This window comes from Dothidotthia symphoricarpi (genome assembly GCF_010015815.1).
Source record: "Dothidotthia symphoricarpi CBS 119687 unplaced genomic scaffold P153scaffold_14, whole genome shotgun sequence".
Classification (NCBI taxonomy): domain Eukaryota; kingdom Fungi; phylum Ascomycota; class Dothideomycetes; order Pleosporales; family Dothidotthiaceae; genus Dothidotthia; species Dothidotthia symphoricarpi.
This window is the reverse complement of record NW_022985021.1, coordinates 760737-785805: the sequence shown is the minus strand read 5'-3', so window position 1 is coordinate 785805 and position 25069 is coordinate 760737. Positions and strand designations below refer to the sequence as shown.

General features: G+C 51.2%; 10 protein-coding genes across 10 annotated transcripts; 4 read left to right on the top strand and 6 right to left on the bottom strand.

The window, feature by feature from the left end:
* Positions 1-1354: 1354 nt before the first annotated feature.
* On the top strand, positions 1355-3042 carry P153DRAFT_320228 (uncharacterized protein). Its single transcript, XM_033665112.1, has 3 exons — positions 1355-1802; positions 1869-2064; positions 2125-3042. Exons 1-3 carry the CDS (start codon positions 1391-1393, stop codon positions 3011-3013), a joined length of 1497 nt encoding a protein of 498 aa, XP_033522149.1. The 5' UTR covers positions 1355-1390; the 3' UTR covers positions 3014-3042.
* Positions 3043-3313: 271 nt separating this feature from the next.
* P153DRAFT_377283 (polysaccharide lyase family 1 protein) lies at positions 3314-5824 on the bottom strand (the record flags this gene model as incomplete). The annotated part of the gene is made up of 2 exons (XM_033669726.1): positions 3314-5488; positions 5522-5824. The coding sequence occupies 2 exons, from the start codon at positions 5822-5824 to the stop codon at positions 3314-3316; spliced, it is 2478 nt and encodes an 825-aa protein (XP_033522148.1).
* A 1277-nt stretch (positions 5825-7101) lies between these two features.
* On the bottom strand, positions 7102-9803 carry P153DRAFT_387490 (phospholipase-like protein PldA; the record flags this gene model as incomplete). The annotated part of the gene is made up of 4 exons (XM_033670655.1): positions 7102-9141; positions 9192-9296; positions 9344-9415; positions 9468-9803. The coding sequence occupies 4 exons, from the start codon at positions 9801-9803 to the stop codon at positions 7102-7104; spliced, it is 2553 nt and encodes an 850-aa protein (XP_033522147.1).
* A 1120-nt stretch (positions 9804-10923) lies between these two features.
* Positions 10924-12018, bottom strand: P153DRAFT_295281 (glycoside hydrolase family 43 protein; the record flags this gene model as incomplete). The annotated part of the gene is made up of 2 exons (XM_033664019.1): positions 10924-11592; positions 11653-12018. 2 exons carry the CDS (start codon positions 12016-12018, stop codon positions 10924-10926), a joined length of 1035 nt encoding a protein of 344 aa, XP_033522146.1.
* A 1069-nt stretch (positions 12019-13087) lies between these two features.
* Positions 13088-14552, bottom strand: P153DRAFT_368312 (NAD(P)-binding protein). The gene is made up of 2 exons (XM_033668480.1): positions 13697-14552; positions 13088-13649 (listed from the first exon to the last, which is right to left on the bottom strand). Exons 1-2 carry the CDS (start codon positions 14118-14120, stop codon positions 13240-13242), a joined length of 834 nt encoding a protein of 277 aa, XP_033522145.1. The 5' UTR covers positions 14121-14552; the 3' UTR covers positions 13088-13239.
* Positions 14553-14716: 164 nt separating this feature from the next.
* Positions 14717-17367, top strand: P153DRAFT_377279 (DNA replication licensing factor MCM3; the record flags this gene model as incomplete). Its single annotated transcript, XM_033669725.1, has 2 exons — positions 14717-14786; positions 14837-17367. 2 exons carry the CDS (start codon positions 14717-14719, stop codon positions 17365-17367), a joined length of 2601 nt encoding a protein of 866 aa, XP_033522144.1.
* P153DRAFT_320211 (SET domain-containing protein) lies at positions 17282-18971 on the bottom strand. Its single transcript, XM_033665111.1, has one exon. It carries the CDS (start codon positions 18715-18717, stop codon positions 17635-17637), a length of 1083 nt encoding a protein of 360 aa, XP_033522143.1. The 5' UTR covers positions 18718-18971; the 3' UTR covers positions 17282-17634.
* Positions 18972-19037: 66 nt separating this feature from the next.
* On the top strand, positions 19038-21351 carry P153DRAFT_344084 (thiamine diphosphate-binding protein). Its single transcript, XM_033666036.1, has 6 exons — positions 19038-19215; positions 19271-19385; positions 19432-19479; positions 19532-19765; positions 19819-19878; positions 19925-21351. The coding sequence occupies exons 1-6, from the start codon at positions 19211-19213 to the stop codon at positions 21242-21244; spliced, it is 1782 nt and encodes a 593-aa protein (XP_033522142.1). The 5' UTR covers positions 19038-19210; the 3' UTR covers positions 21245-21351.
* A 264-nt stretch (positions 21352-21615) lies between these two features.
* On the top strand, positions 21616-22629 carry P153DRAFT_358593 (uncharacterized protein; the record flags this gene model as incomplete). The annotated part of the gene is made up of 3 exons (XM_033666815.1): positions 21616-21848; positions 21882-22386; positions 22507-22629. The coding sequence occupies 3 exons, from the start codon at positions 21616-21618 to the stop codon at positions 22627-22629; spliced, it is 861 nt and encodes a 286-aa protein (XP_033522141.1).
* Positions 22630-24328: 1699 nt separating this feature from the next.
* P153DRAFT_294862 (uncharacterized protein) lies at positions 24329-24955 on the bottom strand (the record flags this gene model as incomplete). Its single annotated transcript, XM_033663983.1, has 1 exon — positions 24329-24955. A coding segment is annotated over one exon (627 nt), but the record flags the coding sequence as incomplete, so codon positions are not given.
* Positions 24956-25069: the final 114 nt, after the last annotated feature.

The window sequence follows — 25069 nt, the reverse complement described above, 5'->3', positions numbered from 1 at the left end:
TTGCCAGGTTAAGCAACGCTACTGCCGCGGCTAAGTTAACTCTATTAGTCTTTTCATTAACGCGCTGTACCTTTTACCCCTTGCTTCTAGACAGGGGTGTTACCAAGATTCCCGCATGTCTCCCTTGGTCATTGCCATGTCCGATCGGGATCCGCGGACACGCTAGTTAAGCCATGACGATCATGTAGATATTCGTTTTCTTGTCTCACAACCCTGATCTGACCCATGTCTAAGGCACGCGATGCTACTTACCGTCATGCTCGTCTATTACCTAAGTTAAGCCCCTGCTATCTAACCTGTCACCTGAAACTTGGTGGCCATCGCCACTATTTCAGATCGCCACAATGCAGTACTCAGGAGAGCATCAAGCAAGTTGTTATCTGCAAGATATTTATCATCAGCGTATCGGCCTGCAACTTTGTCCAAACCTACTATACACATCATTATGCTGTCATCTTGTGCAAATACTCGAATTACGTTCACGTCCATCAGACCAGAGCATCAGGCCTCGGAGTTCATATTACTACGTTATGATGACTAATTTGGTAGTCCCCGCAACTGCAGCAAGTTGTTGGTCGCTTAATCCATAACCTTGTTCTCATCATGCTTTTGGCGAGGTCTAACATTGGATTCTCTAATACCCAACCCGGATCGTGGCTCACGTTCTCCCCATGTACGAAATTCTGACACTTCTAGCCTGATACCGATATTCTAGATCGGCATCATCACCACCAAGTTCGGCTATGCAGCTGGCAAATGAACCCAACCCTTTCTTTCTATACATGATTGCTTAGGTTACACCTAGGCGCGTTTCGTAATACATGTTGTCTGAGGTGGTTGAATAAACCAGCCATTCACACGCTTTCAGGCGGTGTTATCAGTCTGAGCTCTGTAGCTACTCATGCAAATTGCTGAAACTACAACCTCTCTTGATACGTCTGCAGTGATCCATGGTCCTTTGAATCTTGTTCTTTTCACCTAGTGCTTGTCCCAGTCATACATGCAGGGCCACAGCAAAATCTTTACAGAGGATTACTCTACCGATACAAAACATGTTTGCCACCTGGCTTTTCTGGTGCCTTTTCACCGCTCCCAGACCCGCAAGTTGTGGGTCGAGACTTTCTGCCTGGGGGTGGTATACAGACTATCGAAAAGCAAGGGTCTCAAATGAGCGGGAATCTACTAGCTTGCCTGCAAACGCCTCTTTGATCATTTCTTCGTCAGAGATCAAGAGACAAGACATGTTCTCTCCTTCATTAACAGCAGGATTCACATCGTCTTCTAACAATACAAGCTTCCTTGATCACCTGGGTGTTTTTTTCGTTCCTAGTTCAATACAATGAAGTCTATCTATTTGGTACTTGTTTCGGGGGTGTCGGCGTTTCCCTGGATGAACGCGGATTTCGAAGACAAAGCTAAACGGGGTCTCGATGCCATTAAAAGGGATCCTGAGCTCGCGGCTTTGATTGAGGATATTTACACCAGGCAATTGAAAGAGAAAGAGGACTTTCACGCCAACTTCGATTCGGTCGAAGAATGCCAAGGTGACACCACGGAAGAGCACGTCTTGGGCAAGCGACAGACCACTGGCTGTAGAAGTCACCCCTTATCCGACTTTCTGCCTACTACCGTTGTGGGTCTCAAGAAGTTCCCTGAGGCAGCTTACCCCTATCAAGATCCCAAACCTAGCGATCAGCGTGGAGTATGCCCAGGACTGAACACGCTTGCTAACCATGGATACATCTCCCGCAGTGGGATTGTCACGGTTGCAGAGACTATCAAGGCCAGTGCAGATGTGTTCAGTAAGTTGATATGTACGAGGAGCACATGTGTGACATAAGCTAATCCCAAGCCTACTCTCCTCACAGACATGGGGGCTGATCTCACCGCGTTCCTTGCTGGTGGCTCTGTCGTATTCGCTGGTGATATTCCTACCATGCGATTTTCTATTGGAGGATCTGATTCTCGCACAAACTCTGCGGGTCCCCTCGGCGCCGCTCTTGGGACAGAGACCGGTCTGAGTGGCCATTTGAGATTCAAGGAGGGAGATGCTTCCGGAACCAGGTTAGTACTTCCTGCCTACGTAATTATCTGCGGTTCAACCAGCTCATCATTGATGCACAGGTGCGACTTCTACCTTTGCAATGGCGACAACCACAACCTCAGCCCCTCCGTATTTCTCGACTTGCAGAATCAAGCCAAGACAGTCGGTGCCGGCCAGTACAACGTCGCTGCTGTGACCCATCACTTCGCCAACCAGTACACCAACTCGCGCAACAAAAATCCCTACTTCTACTTCTTCCCACCTCAGGCCGCTCTCGTGATCGGTGCCACGTATTTCATACCTGGATTCTTTTCGAACGGAACCATAGGCGCGGGTGGTGTTGCCAACGAAGCCTCCATCGCATCGTTCCTCGGTGCTCAATTCAACAGCGATGGCAGTGTGGTCTATGTCCCTGAGCAGATCCCTCCTCAAGGTTGGTACCGTCGCGGGACCCCAATGTTCCTCAGTGAAGGCATCGATGGGATAATCACACTTTACACCGGAGCTGCTGCCATCCTCAAAAACCCGCTTCTCTTCGGCGCCAACACTGGGACTGCTGGCTCCTTCAATGGCTCCTTTGGCCTTGCTGACTTCGGCGGAACTACTAGGAATGGCGTTGCATGCCAGATCGAGCAAGCTGTTTATGGAAACTTCATATCAGAGTTCGGTAATGTGCTCAGTACAATTTCTTCTGCGTTCAACACAATTACCGCCGCTTTTGGCTCCTTCGGATGTCCAACTCCCAGCGGAGCGCCGCCGTCACAGGCAATTGCAACCAACTATCCCGGTTATCCGAAGCCAAGCCCATGCAAGTTGAACAGGATGCAAAATGGTTTCGACCAATGTGCACCAGGTACCAATACCTATGGGGCAACCAACTCGAAGAAGGTGCCGTTCTGTCTGAAGAACCCGACTACCGGCACCGTGGCAGGTAATCCGTATCCGGTGCCGGTACCGTATCCCGCTTAGGTTGGAATCGAATCGAACGTTCAGTAGACGAAACCTTCAGACGTATATAGTCAGCGTATATCTACAGCAGCATGATAGGTATTGACAAACATGATCCTTCTCGGTGGGATGGAAGATATACATGTTCGATCGAAGACAAGAACACAAAGGCGGACTCGAATATATACACTACATTAGGACAGAAAGCACATAGAAATGTACCTATGGTCTAAACGGAGGTTGTCCACGCGCTATTTATGGCAATCATTACATACTTGACCACTCTGTGAAACACAGGCTATTGACTTCGTCACCTCCCTGTTATATATCATTTGCACCTTCAAAAATAGCAACTCCAACAATTCGTGTCCACTTGCTCCCAGTTTCATCCTCGATTGAAATCGTAAGGCGATCTACCCCAGTTTGCATCGCAGTATAAGTTGCAATTCCACCGCTGACTTTTACAGATCCTTTTGTGGCGCCATCGATAGAAAAGCTAGGTTTCACAAAGCCTGCAGCTAGTACACCAAGGTCAATTTCGACTGACGTGGATGGCGCAACGAATGAGTGAGGATCAGCCATGAAGTTGAGGTATCCCTCGATGGAAGTGTATCCGTCACCACCTGTTGAACCATCCCACCAGTCTGCAATGCCATCGCCATCAGCATCCCAGCTGGAAGGGCGGCTGACAGAAGGAAAATCCTCAAGACCTCCCACATCAGCAGGATTGTCAATGATACCATGCTTCTTGCCCACGCTTCCCGTGTAAGTTGTATTTCCATTGAGTGTTTCGTGCACGATTCGCTTGTCGTGATCATCTTGGACGGGTTGCGATGCGCCACTGTCGCTCAGAACGCGCTTGTAGGCTTCGGTAGCGGATTGTGTCTCAACATGACTTTCGAACCACGGCTCAGGGACGAACTTTTGGTATGTGACATTACCGATCGTTACATCCGCCCAGCAAGCCACGTTGGAAGATTTGCCTGTGCCATCGGAGACGTATTGTTCGCTGTCCTCGGAGAAAACACCTGGCATCGCGTTGCCTTCGCAGAAATACTGTTGTGTGCCGGGCATATCGTCCTCGTACTGTGCTCGGAAGGCGTACGTTCGTGTCGAAGCAGGACCTTTTTTGTACAGATTCGAAACGAACTGTGCTTGGTGCGCACCACCGTCCGTCACGCGGTCGCCGAAGTTGTAGACAACGTTATTGCGGATGTCCAGCATACCCGCAAACCGCGCCTCATCATCCACACCTCCCGCCATGCTCCAACTGCGACCCTCAGCATGTGCAATCAGATTGTGGTGGAACGAGCCAACTTCGCCACCAATAGAAGCAGCGTAGCCATGCTGTGTACCCACTGGGTAATTTTTGTGGCCAGCGATGTTGAGTGGCTCGCTGATCATGCTGCGCTGTAGAGTGATGTTGTGTGCATCGCGAGAGGAAAACGTCTCATCGATCGTCCAACCCATACTGCATCGATCGAAGATGCAAAAGTTGGAGCCTTGCATTCCCATACCATCGATAGTCTGGTTAGACACCTTTCCAGGAAAAACGCGCAGATGTCTAAAGATGACATCCGTAGCACCACTCAGACCGAGAGGATAACCCTGGACGACGATGCCTTTGCCAGGCGCCGTCTGACCAGCAACGGTGATGTACTGGCCCTGGACAGTCATCCTGGACTTGGTGGTGATGACGCCGCCTACATCGAAGACGACGATGCGCGGTCCATTTGCTATGGTTAAAGCGTATCGAAGCGTTCCTTCCGCTTCTGAATCCTCAAGTGAAGTAACGTGGATAACTTGGCCTCCTCGTCCGCCACGGGCATAACGCCCATAGCCCTCAGCTTCTGGGAAAGCAAGTTGCGCAACACGGAATGTCCACGTCCGACCAATGCTGGTCTTATTGTTAGTAATAACATCTACACGCCAGTAGAAGCTGTCCATGGAGTTGAGCCCCTGTAGAGTAGTGCTCGTTTCTGACAAACTGGTTGCTACCGTTTTCAGAGTGGTTGGCGAAGTCCCAAGATAAACGTTGTATACAGCATCCCGGGCTTGCGCAGCTTTCCAGCTAGCCCTTACGGATTTTTCACCGTCACCTGAGACTTCGATCCTTTCGTTCTGGTGGGCGGGCTCTGGAAAGCTGATCTGGTCCTCAACATTCGGGCTATCGATTTGGAACCCGTTCAGAAAAACACGGCCATCGCCGCTACTGTCAGGCGCGAACACGATTTCGATGGCTTGTCCTTCAACAGCTGAGAAAGTTACGAACGAAGCAGCAGCCTCCCAAATGTTATCAACGCGAACTGATTGTGCAATGCCGCTGACCGAGTTCCCGCCGTTGACAGTAACATTCACAGAAGCGGTCTCTTTGAGTGCATCCCAGGCGTTGTGCCATGTAAGAAGAGAGTGTTCGCCAGTCGAAAGACCCTGTATGGTGAGTGTGATAGCTGCACCTCCTACGTTGTCGCCGTTATCATTTTCAGTCGAGATCCCCTCGCCAACGACACGTTCTCCGAGTGAACTGACTATACGGGTGTATACGGCTTTGTTATAGTTTCCACCCAGCTTGCCGCTCGCGACGGAGAGGGAGAGGGAGAGACTTGTGTCTTTGACAGTGAGTTTTGTCGAGGCTGCATTGGGCACGGTCCAAGTGAGGAAGTCTTTGTCGCCAGAATCGCGAATTTTGGCTGGGTTGAGGCGTATGCGAGTAGCTATGTTCGCTGTAGTTTCATTCCGAATCTGAGTATCTTGCAAGCCTCGTGGGGAGTCATGAAACTTTAAAGATGAGACGGCTGTCAGAAAGAGACTCAAACAAACGAGTGGCTTCATTGTGAAGAGTGAACCACAGCAAGTAGGGATAATTTCGTTGCCATAGATAGTGCCCACACACCGGTATATATTTGATGTTGCTACAACACTCAGCACCGGGGCAGTCAATCTGCGCAATTCAGATTGGAGGATACTATTTCACCGAGCTCATTGTAAGGGGTCATTCATGGAGCGTCCGTCACCTTCTTGTGTGTACGAGTATGAGTGGATGATTCCGTAGGTTGCCCGGGTGCAGGAACCCGCTTTGATCACAACCACATTCAGCAACGGTACACTTTCCGCTATTCCACTGCCACACAAGTACGTCGGCTTCGTTCGTATATCTTCGCTCAATAAAGGCGGTGTTGAATCGAATGGTTTACATGAAACTTCGTTTCCCCACTTCCAGTGCGCATCGATACCCAATCTTGCTCGGATCCATGTTTGACGAGAGCCATTGCCTGAGACGTATTTTCCGTTGAAGTTCGCAGAGACTCACAGATCAACACATTGGGTTTTCATATCGAAATGAATAGTATCGAGGAGAGGCAAATGTTTGATGCCTGCTCTGACATCATGCGGCGGCTCCAGTATTTCCGGAAAAGTCCCCGTTTGAGATGTGGATAATGATCTGCAAGATTAATTAGCAGTCTGAAGCGGAATGAGCAGGATCTCATGATTAGACCCTTGATACCAGAGGCTCGTTAATTACCGGTCGGTCAGTTCTCGCAGGTGACTAATATATGAGGCTGGTCAGAAGTCAATCGACAGTTTAGTACCGTGATCCCCCTTGTCTTCATTAGGTCGCGGCTCCAGTCTCGTATCCATGCATTTCAATCATGTTAGATCCAGGATTTTCCCAATAGCAATGTTATTCGTAACAAACACCCCCCAACTTTGTTTCGTTTTCCAGGCTCCGCAGCTGAGAGTACGAAGCGCGAGTAGTAAGGTAGTTTTCGAAGCATGGTCGCCCTGCTCCGCCGTCAAATTGACCCGTGATGTTAAATGGGTTTAATTGTTTCATCTAGATAGGGAACTGATAGCAAAGAAGTCGGTCGCCTTCAGTTGGCCTAGGGCTTGAGTGCAGGATCAAAAAACGAAATAGAGTAACTAATTATTCCAATAATGATAAATTAGCATCATAAGATCAACTTCAACATACCCGCGGAACCATACTAGCAACGAATCATCTCCTGCGAACGCGTCGATATCAAAGTCGCCTACAGCACTCCCAGGTGGAATACCCGTTCAGTACACAATATGCACCCGAGACAAGCCCACGCACTCTACATCGAGTATCAAGTGTAGATACTCTCTGTAAACGAATTGACGGCCAGCCCCTTCTCCGCCAAATCTGCGTTTTCCAGGAACTTCAATTGCATCCAAACCAAATGCCCCTTCACACGGTCTAACTCTGCTCGAATCTCCTTGACAGGTCGTACCTTGTCGTACAAATGACCCTGTTTATGGTCCTTGTCTGCCTTGGGATTTGGTGTAAACGAGTCGTAGTCTTCATACGTCAAGATACAATCGTCGGGGTCGGCATGAAAGAGAGTCCGGAAAACCTCGGTATTCGTGGATGCGCGTTCACACCACTCGTCCCAGAGTCTGGGGCAAAGCGGATCGGAGACAAAATCGGCTTCGGGGCCTGGAAGGGTGTCATTGGGTGAGTGACCCGGGGGTTGGGCATTGGGGTCTTCAGATCCGTCGAGAGTTTGAGGTGGGAGAAGGCCAAGGTGTTCCCGCCATAGATTGCTGCGAAGATCGTGCGCGAGGCGCGCCGCTTTGTAGGGCTTGCCATCTAGCTCGATATCAATCTCATCTTTGTCCTGTAGGACGACAGACAACTCTGAGTCGTGGAAACCAAGCTGGGATCGATCGTTGATATTGGACGAGCCACAGATGACATACTTCTCGTCGACGATACAGAGTTTGGCGTGGATGTACAATTCTTCTTGGAAAAAGTGCTCTTTTTCCTCTTCTGGGTCACCTTCCCACTCTTCAGTGCTGGGCTTTTTGTCCGTGAGCATGGCATCATCGGCGATGGAGTCGGGATCAAGAATTCCACCCTGGTCACCCATTCCAACGTCTTGTGACTGGTTCGAGAACTTCGCCCTCAAATCGGCTGCACGCTTACGTGCCTCCTCTCCCTCATCAGGATCTGCCTCTAGTTCTTCGATTTCGGCTTGTTCCAATTCCATATACGTCATGCCGGATTGCGCCTCACGCTTCTTGAGCGTATCAGTGACATTAATACGATCGTACGAACGGAGGTTGAAGACGAAGATGTGCTTGGTCGGGTCAATGCCTTGGGCCTTGACCTTCTCAAAGATACTGTGTTCACCGCGACAGATGCTCTTGAACTGGTAATCCATGATGGCCCTTGTCCCGGCTGCTGCATTTTCTCGTAGATCTCCTGCAAAGCCTGGAACTGCTGGGATCACTATGATAACTCGGAAGTTGCGACCCTCCTTCCCTGCCGCCACAACTGCATCGACAATGGCGGCTCCTATCTGGTTATGTACTGCGTTAGTATCGTCTTGAGCGGTCGCTGTGATGAAGAATTGATTTTCAATGTACACGTAGTGTTTGGCGTTCCGAATGATTTCGCAATAGGCGTTCTGGATGCTGTGCTCCGCTGGTTCAATGCCCATGCTCCAGTCTGCACTGCTTCTGACGATCTGCGCATGGACAGTTCCACGGTTGTCGAGGTTCTTTGATCTGAGTGGAGTCTGGGGGTGATGGACGTAGTCTCCAACGGGGTACTTCGGCCTCTGTACTCCAATGAGATCTTCATCTTCGCCCTCCCGGCCTTCCAAAGTAAGCCAATCGTATCGTTCATCACGCTTGTACTTCTCGCGTTTTACGAAGTTCCACCTCAAGGCGAAATGTTCCGCAATGTCATAGACAGCCGGACCGATGATGCCCATAGAGACATCGTGCCACGGCATACGGCCGTACTCGAGCTTGTTCAATTTGTTGGATCTCCAGTCCTCAACGCCCTCGAAATCCAGAATGCGGTTGTTATTGAAGTCCTGGCCTGGGAAGATTTGGTTCTGAATTCCCGAGGGATGTACATCGGAAAGTGGATGTTGCTTTTCGTCCCATCGTCCGTAACAGAGATCCAATCCGCCGATGAACGCCATATCATAGTCGATGACAATGAACTTCTCGTGATGTGCCCAGTAGAACGTCATATCCGAGGCATTTTCAAAGACGTTGTGATCAGGATGTCTCATGACACGGATGTTACCATAGCCGGGCTCATCTTTCTCGAAGAGATCGTTCATTAGAGCTTTCTTGGTGTGTTGACTGTTGCAAGTGAGTGCTGCGCTCACCTTTGAGGTCGTTAGTTGTGCTACATCTGGAGTTCATGGAAATTACTTACCTCCTTGTATACAGAGATATAGATCTTGACACCAGCTTGCGCACGACGTTTGAGAATCTGATCCAATCGAGACTTCTGATTGTAGAAGGGAGGCCGTTTCAAGAACTACAGATATAAGCTTTTGGTCCCGCAATGATTGCATGCCATCTCACCAATTCAGGAGAAAGCCACCAGTCAGCAATATATATGGTCTCCTTCGCCTGTTCCAACGCTTCCGCAACAGCCTACTTTTCGTCAACGAAGTTTCGAAATGTAAATGCAGCGTCTAAATCTCACCCAAAAGTAATCCCTTCCGTCCACATACCACTTCACCAGATTGCCGTCTCTCTCTGGCGCAAAAGATTCGAATCGGTGGCTTTCTGCGACGCGACTCCGCTTCGCATCCGTTGCCTTCTCGTGATCTTCGTCATGTCGATGGTTGGCATTGACCAGATTAGTAAACTTTCCAAGCTTGTTCTTGACGTGGACAGCCTTGATATGTGCGTCGCCCAGCTTCGTATGCTCGAGCTTCTCCTGTATCTCTTCGATCTTCTCGCTTGCTTTGTGGTTGAAAGGGTGGAATAGCTTGTTCCTCAGGCTGCGCTTCGGCGCACCACCATTACTGGACGACATATCAAAGCCGCGTCAACGCTGAGGTCGTTGAATTAAGACACGATTGTGAAAGGTGGGGCTGGAAGAGAGAGGCTGTGCGCGGGGCAGCACTCGCTCGTCTTGTAGATTGGCGTGGGTGGTGCAAACCAGGTATTCACTGCGCCGAGCTTGGCCAATGGATGCTCGGTACCTACGGCAAGAACGGAACAGCCGGAGCGTTGACGTCAGCGTGGCTGTACCATGGCTATTTCTAGACTAAGTTTCTGCCCCGCGATCGCGCCAGAGTCTCACATGCTGCATTGTCTTCCTTGCAACAGTCGCGTGCTCTATTAAGAGCCCTGATGAGGTCCGCTCACTCGAGTCTTCTTTTTTGCAATGTCTGCCTGTGACAGGATGGTTAAATTCGCCGAACCCCTCCAACTTTCGGAAGGCATGTCCGGCGTCTAGTTGTACATGATCTTACGTGATTGGTCGAACCAACCCCCACCATGAGCCGATGTCGAGATTAAATCAAGCCTCAGATGACTCTGGTGCACTATGTGACTCGAGATGCAGTGTGCTCTCTACAAGCAAAACTTCTAGAACACTTTTAGATATTAGTGTAGATATCAACTTCGCGTCTCCCCGGAGTGAAACATGACATTGAGCGCACGTAAATATCTATCATCACACAGACAAAAGCTTAGGTAAACCTGGTAAAGATTTATTTCAAATCGCGCCGCCAGGTGACAAGTAAGTATACAATCGTTACTCATGAGTCCGTAGCATCGCTAAACCTTCCGAATAGCCATCTGGAAGAGCAAAAAGCTAAGATCTGCGCACATTCCAAAGCTCCTATGTGAAAAGAAAGACCCCCAAGATCGCCGTCTCGAGAGAAATTATCGCATCGCCAGAGAAAAGCCTTGAACAAACACCAAAAGCGCATTCACTTGAGGAATTCCCACCCCAAAACAAGATGTGTTCTGCGAAGACTCCACGAGTCCAACCAGACCGTGAAGCAAGCCAACTCTTCGCGGGTAACTTAACTATCAGCTGACTACGGGCCACCCGTCCTCCCAACTTAGGTAGTTGAACCCGAAGAAGAACTGGTGCGCCTCGTATCCCACACTGCGACGTACTACTCTTGTTAGCGACGCTCTGATCATAATTGACCAGAATTTACCTTACCATAGTGGTAGTACATGACTGTCTTTCCATTGTCCGGATGAACCAAGATGCCCTGCCCCCCAGGCGCATATATGTCCCCATGGCTCGCCAGAATCGTCGTACCACCATTGTCCTTCGTGCAGTCCTTCGCATTTCGATCGAAGTAAGGGCCAGTAGCGGCATTAGAGCGGCACACCACAACGTGGTATTCATCTCCTGGAAGCGCGAGCTCCTTCTCCGTCCGACAACACTGCCCGACAGAGAAGAAGATATAATACCATTTGTCTTTCTTCCATTGAATGGCACCTTCGACGACAGAAGGTGAGGAGGTCGTGTTAGAGATGATGTTCACTATGTCCGCTTCGTTGCCCGCCCAAGCCAGCAGTTCGCTGTGATGGGCAAGTTCGATCTGTTGGATGCCAGACCAGTAGCTACCCCACGTAAAGTATGTCGGGGCATCAGAATCCTCGCCGTCTCGGAAGACATATGGGTCGATGAGGTTGTATGCAGTAGATAGAGGGAGTTGCATGCTGCCGTGATCTGTCCAAGTACCTGGCTTGAGGGAGGTTGAGCTTGCGACTCCAATTTCGGAGTTTTGGGAGCCAAAGAAAGAGACTGAGTAGTGAGCGTAGTAAGTGTCGTCTCTTTTGGAGATCGAGGGCGCCTGCGGGTCAGATCAGCTTCTTCCACAGCAAACACTCTCTTGAAAGATAGTTGCACATACCCAGATATCTTGATCGTCCCGCAATTGAATCTTCGTCCCCTCATGCAACAACGCACCCCTGTATTCCCATGGTCCATTTAAAGATTGTGCAACGGAAACCCCAATATTTCCACTGGTCACAAAACGCCAGTACACACCGTCTTCGTAGAAAATACTTGGATCATGAACCCAAGAGCAGTTTCCATGGCAAGGTTCCGGTTCGGGGTAGCTATAAGGCTCTGGGGTATAGGCCTGAGGTACCGGCACTGGGGAACCGAGTACAAGTAAAGGCAGAAAAGAGGCAATGGTTATGGAAACGGATAGGAGGATCGCCATGGCGAAGGAGAGGATGTTTGGATATTTGAGACTTTGTAAAGCTGAGATCATCTTGACAAGAAGACAAACCCAACGGAATATATAGAGTAGAAGCGATAGTCGTAGAAGTATAGGAAAATTTCCCAGGGTCATGCCGACAACGTAGGCGTCCACAACCGCAACCGCAACCGCCCTTGAACGCCAGCAACGCAAACGGCGCTGATGTGAGTGCTGAATTCACCATCTCATGTCAGAGGATCAGCTGCGCAGCGTGAACCAATGGACTTGGCAACATGGATAGAACTGGTAGTAGGCATCAGGTGGGCATGTAGCCTTTCCCTGTTGTTTGTGGTGTCAAAGGCTCGGTCACACTCGATAAGTTACAATCTAGTAACATAGTCAGACGTGCGTATTCGAGCGGGAGAAGTTGTCGAGTCAATTAGCGGTGAGCTGGTGATGTTGGGAGACAACAAGAATTCCTGCATTATTTCGGGCATCTTGAGCATGGTTGTATAACATGGCTGGTGCCATAGCTGAGACTTGAATGCCAGAACGGATCCCCTGTCACCATTTCGGGATATGCCTGACTCGTACCTTGGAAGAGGGACGAAATCTATCCTCACCCATGCGTGACCACGGAGTGTCTCTTCAAGTCGCAGCAATGATGTCACCATGGAATGCTCGACTCGAGAGCTGAAAGATTGACTGCGTGATACCTGCCACGTGCGGTGTATTTGTTGGTCTATGGTGCGCGAACTCTGCTGGGTGCGACGTTGTGCCACTTGTAGACAAGGCTACTAACTGTATAGACGGTTGACGAGTTGGTGAATGGAGTAAATGTAGTTATGCGATGGATTGATAGATTGCTTAGAGCGAATGATTGGCTATGTGGAGATTCAGGCGTCCTCGTGGTGAGATATCTTTGAAGACGTGGTGAGTGATCAGCCCAGGAACCCGTCGATTGGGGGACAACGTGGCTATGCTCACAGCATCGCACTTGTGTCATGGAACGCCTTGCTCGTAGCAGGCGTAACTTTGTGAGACCAAATTTGCAGGCGTTGCCCATTGGACGTCCCAGTCGTCGCTACTATAATGTCAATAGACTCTCCACGACTGACATATGGACACGTAGGATGGTAGTAGTGAAAATAGACTTTGTTGTTTTCATGCTTGTCGCCATTATCTAACTGGTCTTTCGAATCTAAAACAATCGTAGTGTATTGGAGCAGGCTGCACGCCCTACAACCAACTCTCGCGGTATACTCTCCACGGTTAGGCGTTTAGCCCGATGCCTCATTCATCAACATTGGTGCTTGTGCTCCACTTCTCGAATTTCTTCACACTCTCCTTGTACTTCTCGAGCTTGTCATTCATGGCCGCATAAGCGTCAGTACCAACCGCGCACCTCATTGGCGGGTCGTCCATGATAGCCAAGTCATAAAAGACTTGTGCTGCCTTTGGCGGATCACCAGCCTGCTTGTGATGGCGGCCCTCGGCAAGCTTTTTGGGGTCCATGTGATCGTACGCAGGGTTTTCGAGTTCACCGAACTGCATGCTGCGGCCGCTCCAGTCGGTGCGGAAACCGCCGGGCTCGATGCATGTGAACTTGATGCCCCATTCAGGCTTGACTTCTGCAGCGAGGGACTCGGTGAATCCTTCGACAGCCCACTTGCTAGCGCAGTAAATGGAGAATGATGGAGTACCTGAAAAGTAAGTAAGGGTTTACAAGTGTTCATGAAGTAGTTCATACCGCGTTGACCACCAATAGAGGTGACTTGCTGGATCACGCCGCCCGTCTTCAAGTCCCGCATTGTCTCCATGGCCTTTCTTGTGACGTCCATCAGGCCAAAGAAGTTGATCTCCATTTGCTGCCTAATCTGCTTGTCTGACAACGTCTCAAAGGGGCCCGAGAGACCGTATCCAGCGTTGTTGACGACCACATCGATGCGGTTGAACTTTTTGATAGCGGCATCGAAAGCCTTGTCGATTGAGCCTTTGTCTGTCACGTCGAGGTCAACGAGCAGGCTGTTGGAGTCATTGGCGTCGGCGAAGGAGAGCTTGGAGCTGTTGCGAGCTGTAGCAACGACGTGGTCGCCGTTTTTCAGAACGACCTTGACGAGCTCTTCGCCGAAGCCGGTAGAAGTGCCGGTAATGAGGAAGACGCGTGGGGCCATTGTGTTTGGTGGTGGAGAGAAGAGAGGATGAATCGGGAAGATGTGAATACTCGATGTTTAGTAGGAAATGTGCTGCTGCCCTTTATACCGTCAAGCTATGAGTAGCGTTCCGCTGGACTCCGCTGCACTACCTACGTCAACGCCGGATTACGTCAAGAGCCAGCGAATTGAGCTCGAGAAGATGTGCATCTCGAACGGAAATAAGGCGGCGAGATTAGTATTATTCATGTTAAACCCCGGCTATCGCCGTATACACTGAGACGTCATGTTGGCTAGCCACTGGTGATGGCGCTGGGAGGGTCGATGGACACGATAAGTGGGTTGTTGCGATATGCACTGCGGAAGTCACGGATGTGGGCAGGTTCAGGTACGTGACGTGGGTGGCAGGAGAGTGTAGTCGGGGCTGTGTGGCAGAGGAGTTCTGGAATGCTGGATGGTGTTGGATGCTCGCGATGCCTGCGATGATCACCCAGGAAACCATGCCAAGGCCACTTTACGCGCGACGCGACTGCCCTCGACGCAACGCCTGCTCACCACGCCCCACCACGACGACTGCCGGCTGCGGGATAGACCATCGCCATTGACACTGCACCACCATGTCGGAAGTAATCAGAGACGACGACGTGCGCCGGCGCGTGCGGCTGGTCGAGGAGTTTCTAGATCCGCGTGCGTCTGGCAGTGCTTCACCACGATATACATGTACTGACGCAGCGCAGAGGACGTGTCGGCGCGCAGCTACCGGCCAGACATCCTGGTCATGCTCAACCGGGCGCAGCGGCGGCTCACGGTCAGCATCGACGAGGTGCGCACGCACAACCGCGAGCTCGCCGACGGGCTGCTCAACGAGCCCTTCGACTTCGCCGACGCCTTCAACCGCGCGCTCAAGAACGTGGTCAAGACCTTCTCGGACCGCCCCAAGCACGAGGGCGGCGAGGATGTCGTCTACTACTGCGCGTACATCGGCAGCTTCGGCGAGTTCTCGTGCAACCCGCGCACGCTGGGCTCGGCGCAGCTCAACCACATGGTGTCGCTCGAGGGCATCGTCACCAAGACGTCGCTGGTGCGGCCCAAGGTGGTCAAGAGCGTGCACTACAACGAGAACAAGCAGAAGTTCCACTTCCGCGAGTACCAGGACCAGACCATGACGACGGGCGCCGCCAGCTCCAGCGTCTACCCGACCGACGACGGCGAGGGCAACCCGCTGGTGACCGAGTACGGCTACTGCACCTACCGCGACCACCAGACCATCTCCATCCAGGAGATGCCCGAGCGCGCCCCCGCCGGCCAGCTGCCGCGCTCCGTCGACGTCATCCTCGACGACGACCTGGTCGACCGCGTCAAGCCCGGCGACCGCGTCCAGCTGGTCGGCATCTACCGCTCGCTGGGCAGCCGCAACGCCGGCGCCGGCAGCTCGACCTTCCGCACCCTGGTCCTGGCCAACAACATCATCCTGCTGTCGTCCAAGTCGGGCGGCGGCATTGCCCAGGTCACCATCACCGACACCGACATCCGCAACATCAACAAGATCGCCAAGAACCGCCGCGTCTTCGAGCTGCTCTCGCAGTCGCTGGCCCCGTCCATCTACGGCCACGACTACATCAAGAAGGCCATCCTGCTGCTGCTGCTGGGCGGCCAGGAGAAGAACCTGGAGAACGGCACCCATCTGAGGGGCGACATCAACATCCTCATGGTCGGCGACCCCTCGACGGCCAAGTCGCAGCTGCTGCGCTTCGTCCTCAACACGGCGCCCCTCGCCATCGCCACAACCGGCCGCGGCTCTTCGGGCGTTGGTCTCACCGCCGCCGTCACCTCGGACAAGGAGACGGGCGAGCGGCGTCTCGAGGCTGGTGCCATGGTCCTCGCCGACCGCGGCGTCGTGTGCATCGACGAGTTCGACAAAATGTCCGACGTCGACCGCGTCGCCATCCACGAAGTCATGGAGCAGCAGACCGTCACCATCGCCAAAGCCGGCATCCACACGTCGCTCAACGCCCGCTGCAGCGTCATTGCCGCCGCCAACCCCATCTTCGGCCAGTACGATATCCACAAGGACCCGCACCGCAACATCGCACTGCCCGACTCGCTCCTCTCCCGTTTCGATCTGCTCTTCGTCGTCACCGACGACATCGAGGATGCGCGCGACCGACAGATCTCGGAGCACGTCCTGCGCATGCACCGCTACCGCCAGCCGGGCACCGAAGAGGGCGCCCCCGTCCGCGAGGAAGGTGCCCAGCTTCTGGGCGTGGGCCTCGAGACCGAGGCTGACGCCAACCGCCCAACGGACGTCTACGAAAAGTTCAACCCCATGCTGCACTCCGGCGTGACCATAACAGTCGGCCGCGGCGCATCACGAAGGACCGAAGTCCTTGGTATTCCCTTCATCAAAAAGTACATACAGTACGCCAAGCGTGAAAAGCCTATCCTTACAAAGGGCGCCGCAGACCACATCGTCGCCGTGTACTCGGCATTGCGAAACGATGAGTTGGACTCTGGGACGCGTCGCACTTCCCCCATCACTGCACGTACCCTCGAAACCCTCATTCGTCTGTCAACAGCACACGCCAAAGCCCGTCTATCAAAGCGCGTCGAACAGCGAGACGCAGATGTGGCGGAGCAGATCCTACGCTTTGCCCTCTTCAAGGAGGTCGTTCAGGACGATCGCCGCAAGCGGAGGAGGACTGTTCGCGACCCAGACGCTATGTCCACAGACGGCGAGTCTTCGGGCGACGATGACGACAAGGGTGACGAGGGTCAGGCCACTCCATCGCAACGCGCCGACGGTCGTTCGACGCGCAGCCAACGAACAGGCGCAACACACACGCCTGTTCCCGAAGACAATCAGCCTGAAGAAGAGGAGGACGAGGATCTCTACCGCGTTACGCCACGGACGCAACGCATGACAGGACGTACACAATCGTCTACCGGCGCCGGCCCCTCTTCACAAGTCAGTGCTGCGTCTTCACAACCAGAAAGCCAACTTCCGCCCACACAGCCCGAATCTCAAGGCATCTCGCCACAGCGCCTTCAGGTCTTCCAGACAGCACTAGGCCAGCTCATCGACACCCCGTTGTTTGCCAACGATGCCGCGGATATGGAGCCGCTTGTTGCCGCTGTGAATGCGAGGCTGGGTCGGGGAGGTGGCAGTGGGAGAGAAGCATTTGGGGAAGAGGAGGCAGAGAAGGCACTTGAGGCGCTTAGCGAAAGGAACAAGATCATGTATAGTGGTGGGATTGTCTACAAGATCTAGCTTTTGTTCTGGCGGTATGGCTGTGGACGATTTGTGACGACCGAATGACGGGTGACATGTGTTGGAATGACCTGGCGTTCATGGGCAGGGTGTTGGGTTTAGAAGTAGATCATCGATACCTTGAGTGTGTTTAAATCTTTGTTTGAATTCTGGATTCGCAGCACTATGACTTTTAGTTGTATCCTCTATGAAGAATATAAAACAATGATTAACAACGGCATGCTCAGCAGTGAGTCGGGAGATGATGAATTCACGATCCCTCAAGCCTCAACGATGATGATGACGATGAGTCCTGTTCAGCTCACTTTCCCAACTTGCAATAAAATTACTGGTCAGATGGTGCATTTCTGCTGTATGCACACTCTCTGGATCCTCCATAAACTTCAATTCATATCCTCTGTTTGCCCACACCGCCGCCGGCTCCCAGTCTTCTACCCTCGCATGGCTGATCGCCACAATCCTATACGCCTTTGCATAGTAATCCGCAAGACCTTCTTGCTGCACGAGCTCTGCAAGCTGTATACTGGCTTTAGCATTCTTTACGGCTTGCTCCTTTTCAGTCCGAGATTTCGGCGGAGTGAGATGGAGTTGATGTTCAAACGTCACAAACGCTTTATTGATGGTGAGACGGCGTGTATCACTAGCTTGCATCGCGACTTGTTCCTGCGCGCAGGCCTCGCACGTACATGTAAATCCGTATCGATTCAGACGCTTTTGGCGCTCCTCCCAGGTGAGGAGAAGGGGGATGTAGGATACGGAGAACTCTTCACCAGCTTTGATCGGGCGAGTTGCGTAGACGATGCGTTTGTTGAGCTTCTCGCTCCAGTAGTAGCTCGTGTTTGGGCGACAGGAATGGTTGATGCGCGCGATTTTGGGGAAGAGGCCGATCTCGTTGCCTGTGTTGTAGGCGTTTGTTCGAAATATAATGCCCAATTTGTCGAAGTTCTCTTTCTCTGTTGGGGTGGCGTGGTATGTCAGGCCCATGATTGCCGCTTGTGCGTCTGAGGATAGATTGTTGAATTCCGTTCGAACGAGCTTTGTTATTGCAGCCATTGGGTAGCCGGCTCCTTTAATCGATTCGGGTGGGCGGATTTTCAGAATGGGAGGTTCCCGCATCACAGCATCGCCAACTTCGAGATCGTGGGCTGCGAAGAGGCCGAGACCTTTCCCTTTACTGTGTTTAATGAAGTATACATCTGGTGGTCCTTGGCAGATATCTTTCCCGACCTGCCATAGTGGGATGTCTGATGTGTTGAAGATAGAAGGAGATGGGAGCTTGCAAGTTGTCGGACCGGCGAGGACAAGCGAAAGTGATCCAAGAGAGATACAAAGAGACAGTATTGATATCATGATGTAGAGAAAAATGAACGGTCAGGAAAAGAATATGGAAACAGACATACCGGTCGCTGAAGAGCTTCTTTTAGTCCACCGCTGGAGGCTGCTCGAACTGGTGGATGAAACGCATCTCAGGCCGGTGTCGTCGCAGCACCAGACTCCTGTGTATGAGGCTCATAGGTGCAAGTGATATTCAGTCCATCCACAAGCAATGTTTCATCCTCTATGTTGGAATGTACAACTTAATACGAGGCCAATTTGGTCTGTCGTGTTCCCGAGGTCAGCCCTACGCCATCCATGCGGAAAACTGCCGCGCCGTCTCCACCAACCGCACCGCAGTTGCTGCCGACATGCCCCTGCTGCTGCAATATTCCCCGCATTATGGTGGGGGCGTTGCCTCCTTATGACATGAATGGCAAGAACTATCAGATATGAGGTGGGCATATCTCTGCAGCCTCGTTGAGCTTCATCTCTCTATCCTTCACGTCTCTTTGCAGCTCTAGCAGTCATGGTGTAAGTACTAGCTCGGATTTGAACATATAAACTCCACATGCTGACATTTCCATAGTTACACAGCGTCCTTTGCCTTTTTCGAGGCCTTGTGGGAGGCAGGAATCACGTATGTCTTTGTGAACCTTGGATCCGACCATCCCAGTATCATAGAGGCGATTGTGAAAGGCCAGGTATGCTACATGGCCATGTCGACCACCAGAAACTAACGCCGCCCAGAATGAGAAGAAGGGCCAATTCCCCAAGATCATCACGTGCCCGAATGAGGTGCGTATACGAAGATGCAAGTTGACCACTGTTGAATAACACACCAAATCAGATGGTTGCCCTTTCAATGGCCGATGGATATGCTCGGTTGACTGGCAAACCTCAGTGCGTAATCGTTCACGTCGACGTTGGAACACAAGGACTCGGAGCTGCCGTACACAATGCCTCTTGTGGCCGGGCACCTGTCCTCATCTTTGCTGGCCTGTCTCCATACACGATTGAAGGCGAAATGCGCGGGAGCCGGACTGAGTACATACACTGGATTCAAGATGTCCCTGACCAGAAAGTTCGTACCTGAGAGAGTATGATCAGAAAAGACGTTAGGACTGACTCAAACAGCAAATTGTAGCTCAGTATTGCAGATACACCGGCGAAATCAAGACAGGAAAAAACGTCAAGGTATTTACAGACCAGAGTGAGGAGTTACTGAAGCTGACTTGAGCAGCAATTGGTCAATCGCGCACTGTCGTTCGCCATGAGTGATCCGAAAGGCCCAGTATACCTGTATGGAGCACGCGAGGCCATGGAAGAGGACCTCACGCCATACAACTTGCAGATGGAGTACTGGAATCCGGTCGAACCCGCGGCGCTACCTCCGAGTGGTATCAAGGCCATTGCAGAGGCTTTGGCACATGCGCAAGAGCCACTCGTGATTGCAGGATACTCAGGGCGCAACCACGCGGCTGTACAGGAGCTGGTACAGCTGGCAGATAACGTCAAGGGTTTGCGAGTCCTGGATACCGGAGGTAGCGACATGTGTTTTCCTGCAAATCATCCCGCATGGCTTGGTTGCCGATACGGTATCGAGCCTAGGATCAAGACTGCTGATGTCATCTTGGTCTTGGACTGCGACGTTCCTTGGATCAATACTCAATGCCACCCGAACGAGACGGCGAAGGTCTTTCACGTTGACGTCGACCCGTTGAAGCAGCAGATGCCGGTTTTCTACTTGAATGCTGTGCAGCGCTATCGGGCAGATGCTTATACCTCACTCACCCAATTGAACGCTTATCTCGACACTAACCTTAAGGAGAAACTGTCTAGTCAACTCTTTACAGATCGTTGGTCAGCATTGCAAGATTTCCACAAGGAGAAACTTGAGGCTATTGCTAGCGACATCAAGGTCGACGACAAAGGCCACTACAACTCTTCCTACCTTTGCTCACAGCTTAAGAAGCTCTGTCCAAATGATACTATTTGGGCAATCGAAGCGGTTACTAACACCCCATTCGTTGCAGACCAATTACAGGTCACTCTCCCAGGCTCTTGGTTGAACTGCGGAGGCGGCGGTCTCGGCTGGAGTGGTGGAGGCGCTCTCGGTATCAAGCTTGCAACAGACGCCTCAGGTAAAAAACAGTTTGTATGCCAGATCGTCGGCGATGGCACATATCTCTTCTCGGTCCCTGGCTCCGTTTACTGGATCTCTCAGCGATACAAGATCCCCATCTTGACCATTGTCCTCAACAACAAGGGCTGGAACGCACCGCGGAAGTCTATGTTGTTGGTGCATCCTGATGGCGAGGGCTCGAAGGTAAGCAACGAGGAGTTGAATATCAGTTTCGCACCAACACCAGACTACTCGGGCATTGCGAAGGCAGCATCGGGCGGAGAGGTCTGGGCAGCGCATGCGAGCACGGTAGACGAACTGAGTAAGCTATTGCCAGAGGCCATCAAACATGTGCTTGATGGGAAATCGGCAGTGTTGGATGCGCATCTTGAGGGACCAGAAGGAAAATACGCCGGCGGAAAGGCAGCTATAGGATGAATGTATGCGGCAAGCGCATGCTGGGCGGCACTGTAACTATAAATTTAATCAATTGGTGTTGCTAAACATCACTCCTAATAGCAACGATTAAAAGGTCTTGTAAACACGTAGTCTTAATCATCGCACAATGCTGGCTACTAATATGCGTTTATAGCAGATAGTCTTGAAGGTGGCCTCGAGCCTTACTGGTTTCTATGTACAATGTTGAGCCTTTTACTTGCTTTCTTTTTCTAGACGGAAGTGAACGACTAGTCCACCATCGATATCCTTTGCTTTCAACGTTGTACTCTCACGATATGAGCATAGTAACGACACCGACTTCCAAATGAACAGCATTCACTCCATAAGTTCCCTCTCGCTATTTTCGCCCCATGGTAATTTGGAACCCAACTTTCGATAAGGTGGACTACTCAACTACGTGCATTGTCACTTTGTTGAACTTGAACCACATACTCTCAACTTTTTACGGGATGCCCGCTCTCCCAAGTCACACCCTTCTCAACAGAGCCAACACTATCCATCCATCGCCATCCTCGTCCGTTCCAGACTCCAAACACAAAGGAACGAAGATTGCTGCTAGCACTATTGGCGTTATAGTGTTTCTGTACGTATTGATATGTCTTTTTCTACGTTGTAGGCGCTACAAAAGCGAGGAAGTAGAGAAGAAAAAACGACTCGCAGACCAAGAGGACTCTACCAAACTGCAACCACAACTACAGCCTCGGCTTCCCCCGATCAAGGAGCACTCAACCAACTCATTAGAGAATGTTATACGGATCGTGAAATATGACTCACAGAACACCTTAGTCCCGTCGCAAGACCCTTCCCTGAAGAGCAGGAAAACAGATCAAAGCGACCAAAGCTCTGGGGATGTGAGGACACTGCCGGAGCTCGCGGCACAGAGTGCCCCCCGAACGTTTCTCACTTGCGGACCTAACGAGGGTATTCCGATGCAGGACCTCCGCAACAGTCAACAAAAGCTAGATGCTAACGGCTCTGTCACTTCTATCAAAGCCACGTCTCCGATGCAGTCGACTGTTTCGCCGGCTGAAATTGACAATGCTCTCCATGCATATGTTGAGGACAAAGTCAAGCATGACTTGACCTTTGTCATTGGTGATGGCGATGAGGACGAAGATGAGGTAGGAAAAGGTGATCATCCGAAAGATGTTGTCCTAGACTCTACTGTATAAGAGGTCTGGTCCAAGCATAGCGAATACTCGTTTGCATTAGCAAAAGCAGATGGAAATACTGAAAATTAGTCGTTTCGCTTATTGAATAGTATTGGCGCGGTGAACCCCTTCCTATACACATTTTCCTACCGAGCCAACAACATCTCTCTGCCAGGCATCCAAGTCTGGTATTTTGTGAGCGCTTCTGACTAAATTCAACCCAATGAGAATCTCGTAATGAATTCGTAAGCTTCTTTGTAGAGTCTACAGTGTTCCCGTATCATCTCAACATTAGACATGCACAACGTGCGCAAAATTCACCTCGATGATACTGGAAAGATACTCACTTAAGTCATGTGAATTACGTCAACATTGTGTGTATACTATAAATCCACATTGATTTCTATTCGTTCACAACATTTGAAGAGCTCGTCCACATATACACATGTCCCCTATTCAAAAAATTTGAACAAAAAGCCCTGACACGCCGCCGAAACAACTCTCAACCAATACCTTTGTCTCACATTTTTAACATGACTGGTAGTCTTGCCACCGTCACCAAGACCTCCTACACCACTGTGTTTGTTCCTACAACCTCCACAACTCATGGAACAACAATATCGTTCATTGTCACCTCGACACCTACAATAAGTAGTAGCTTCTTTACCGGGCTGAGCAGCTCGTTAGCCTCCCCATCTACCGCCACATCCTTGACCTTGAATCCAACTGGGTCGCCTCTGCCCGAAGGCTCTAAACCACGTACTCGTGATGACATGGTAATCAAACTAGTGCTCGCTGCTGTCATCATCATAGCTATTATTTTGCTTCTCTCACTTGGAGTCTGGATCTACTTACGTTATAAGCGTGGGTGTCCAAAGTGTAAGGGCGGGTGTCCAAAATGCAAGGGCGGATACCCAGAGTGCAAACGCTCGTCAGTTCGACCTATTGGGCGGGGATCTGGAAAGCGGGTGATAACTGTTCCAGACAAATTCCAAGCCCAAAAGACCTACACAGATCTAGAGAAGGGGGAAAGAGAAACTGAGATCGCGAAAACATTAGCGAAGCTAGAAAGCCTTGAGGATACGCAGAGGCCGGCTCCTATTTTGAAAAAGCATCCGCAACCAGTAGACGATCTCTATTTCCCCGCAGACGATCTCTACTACTCATTTCCTGGACAATTACCTCCGGTTCCGGAACTGCGGCCTGTGGTAGGAGGAACAGGGCCTAGCTCTTATATATCACGGCCGCCTCCCGTGAGAAACACGGCTATTCCAAACCGGGCCTTCCATACGTACAGCGCAGTAGGTGGACGTGAGAAGCAAACGGTTGGTATGCGTAATCCTGACGCGTTCTGAGAGACTAAGCACAACGTGAAACTCGACACGCGTCGCGTAGGGGAGCAAATGAGAAGGAACTGAATTCGAGTCTGTAGTCAGTAGATATGTTCAGTGTGCCAGCTTCCGTGAATGGCAAGTGTACGGCAGTGTCTGTTGGATATAGAAGCTCGACTCACCTGCTGAGATGCTCGGGCCGTATCCTTGGGTGCTCAGAAAAGCCTACCACAGGTCTAGTCGAGTTGCGTAGTTTGAAGCGAGGTTCAAGACATCGAAGGCCACCATCACAACATATTGGGTAATTCACTGTGTCCTATCAAGCTTGAGATACCCAATGCCGTGATAGGGGAGTGGAAGAATGTAACATGACGGTCAGGACCCAAAACGCTCTTTCGTAACTTGACGGAGAGAAAGCCTCTATGATAGTACAGATACGATACGGATACAAGATCAGACAGCTAAACTAAGTTAGTTTACCAGCAATGTGTAAACACCAAGTAAGTATGTTACTGAACTTTTCTCTCAAACGAGCATTACGCTTTGATCTCGGACATCTGTGTTGAAGCTGTGTGGTAATCTCAATACATTCCGCCGCTGTATGGCTTCCCCATCCGGTTACGCTCTACCTCATCACGACTTCTGTTCTCCACATAACCTATCCAACCATTGTCGTGCCACTTCCTCAAGTCAATGTCTTCGCTAGGCTCGAGCGTGACTGCGTTGACGCTCACGTAATGCACCAGCTTCCTGACCTCCTTTCCATCTTCCTCAGTTGCGAATGTCGTGCCCTTCGTCCTCCAAACCTTCTGTAACTTGGTCTCCTTTCCTTCATGTTGTTCACTTGCCCACTCCTCAACGTTCAGCTCCACCTGCTCCCAAGCTGCACCGACTCCGAAAACGCGTACGCCACAGCTCTTGCAGAAGTACCAGCCGGCCTTGCCAACGTTCGCACGATAGTCGCCCAGCTCCTCGATGGTGGCCGGTGAAGTGAGGATGAAATCATCGGCTGGACTGATGGGGCGACAGTGGAAGAAGCCCATCTTTTGGCAGACCGAGCAATTGCATTTGTACAGACGAATCATATCGGCACTCGGACGAACCGGAGTGTCGCGTGATGGAAATTTGAGCCGAACTTGGTACTGGACATTGCCGCAGTGACACGAGCCTGGATACGCTTTGAGAGCTGACATGGTGGAATGATGGTCGGTGGTGAGGTTGCTGGCTACAGACAAAAAGGTTGTTCAACTGGGTTGAAATTTGAATCTTTTATGGCCTGCCTGACCGGGGTGTGCAGGCAACAGCTTTGTCTGCATCGTGCT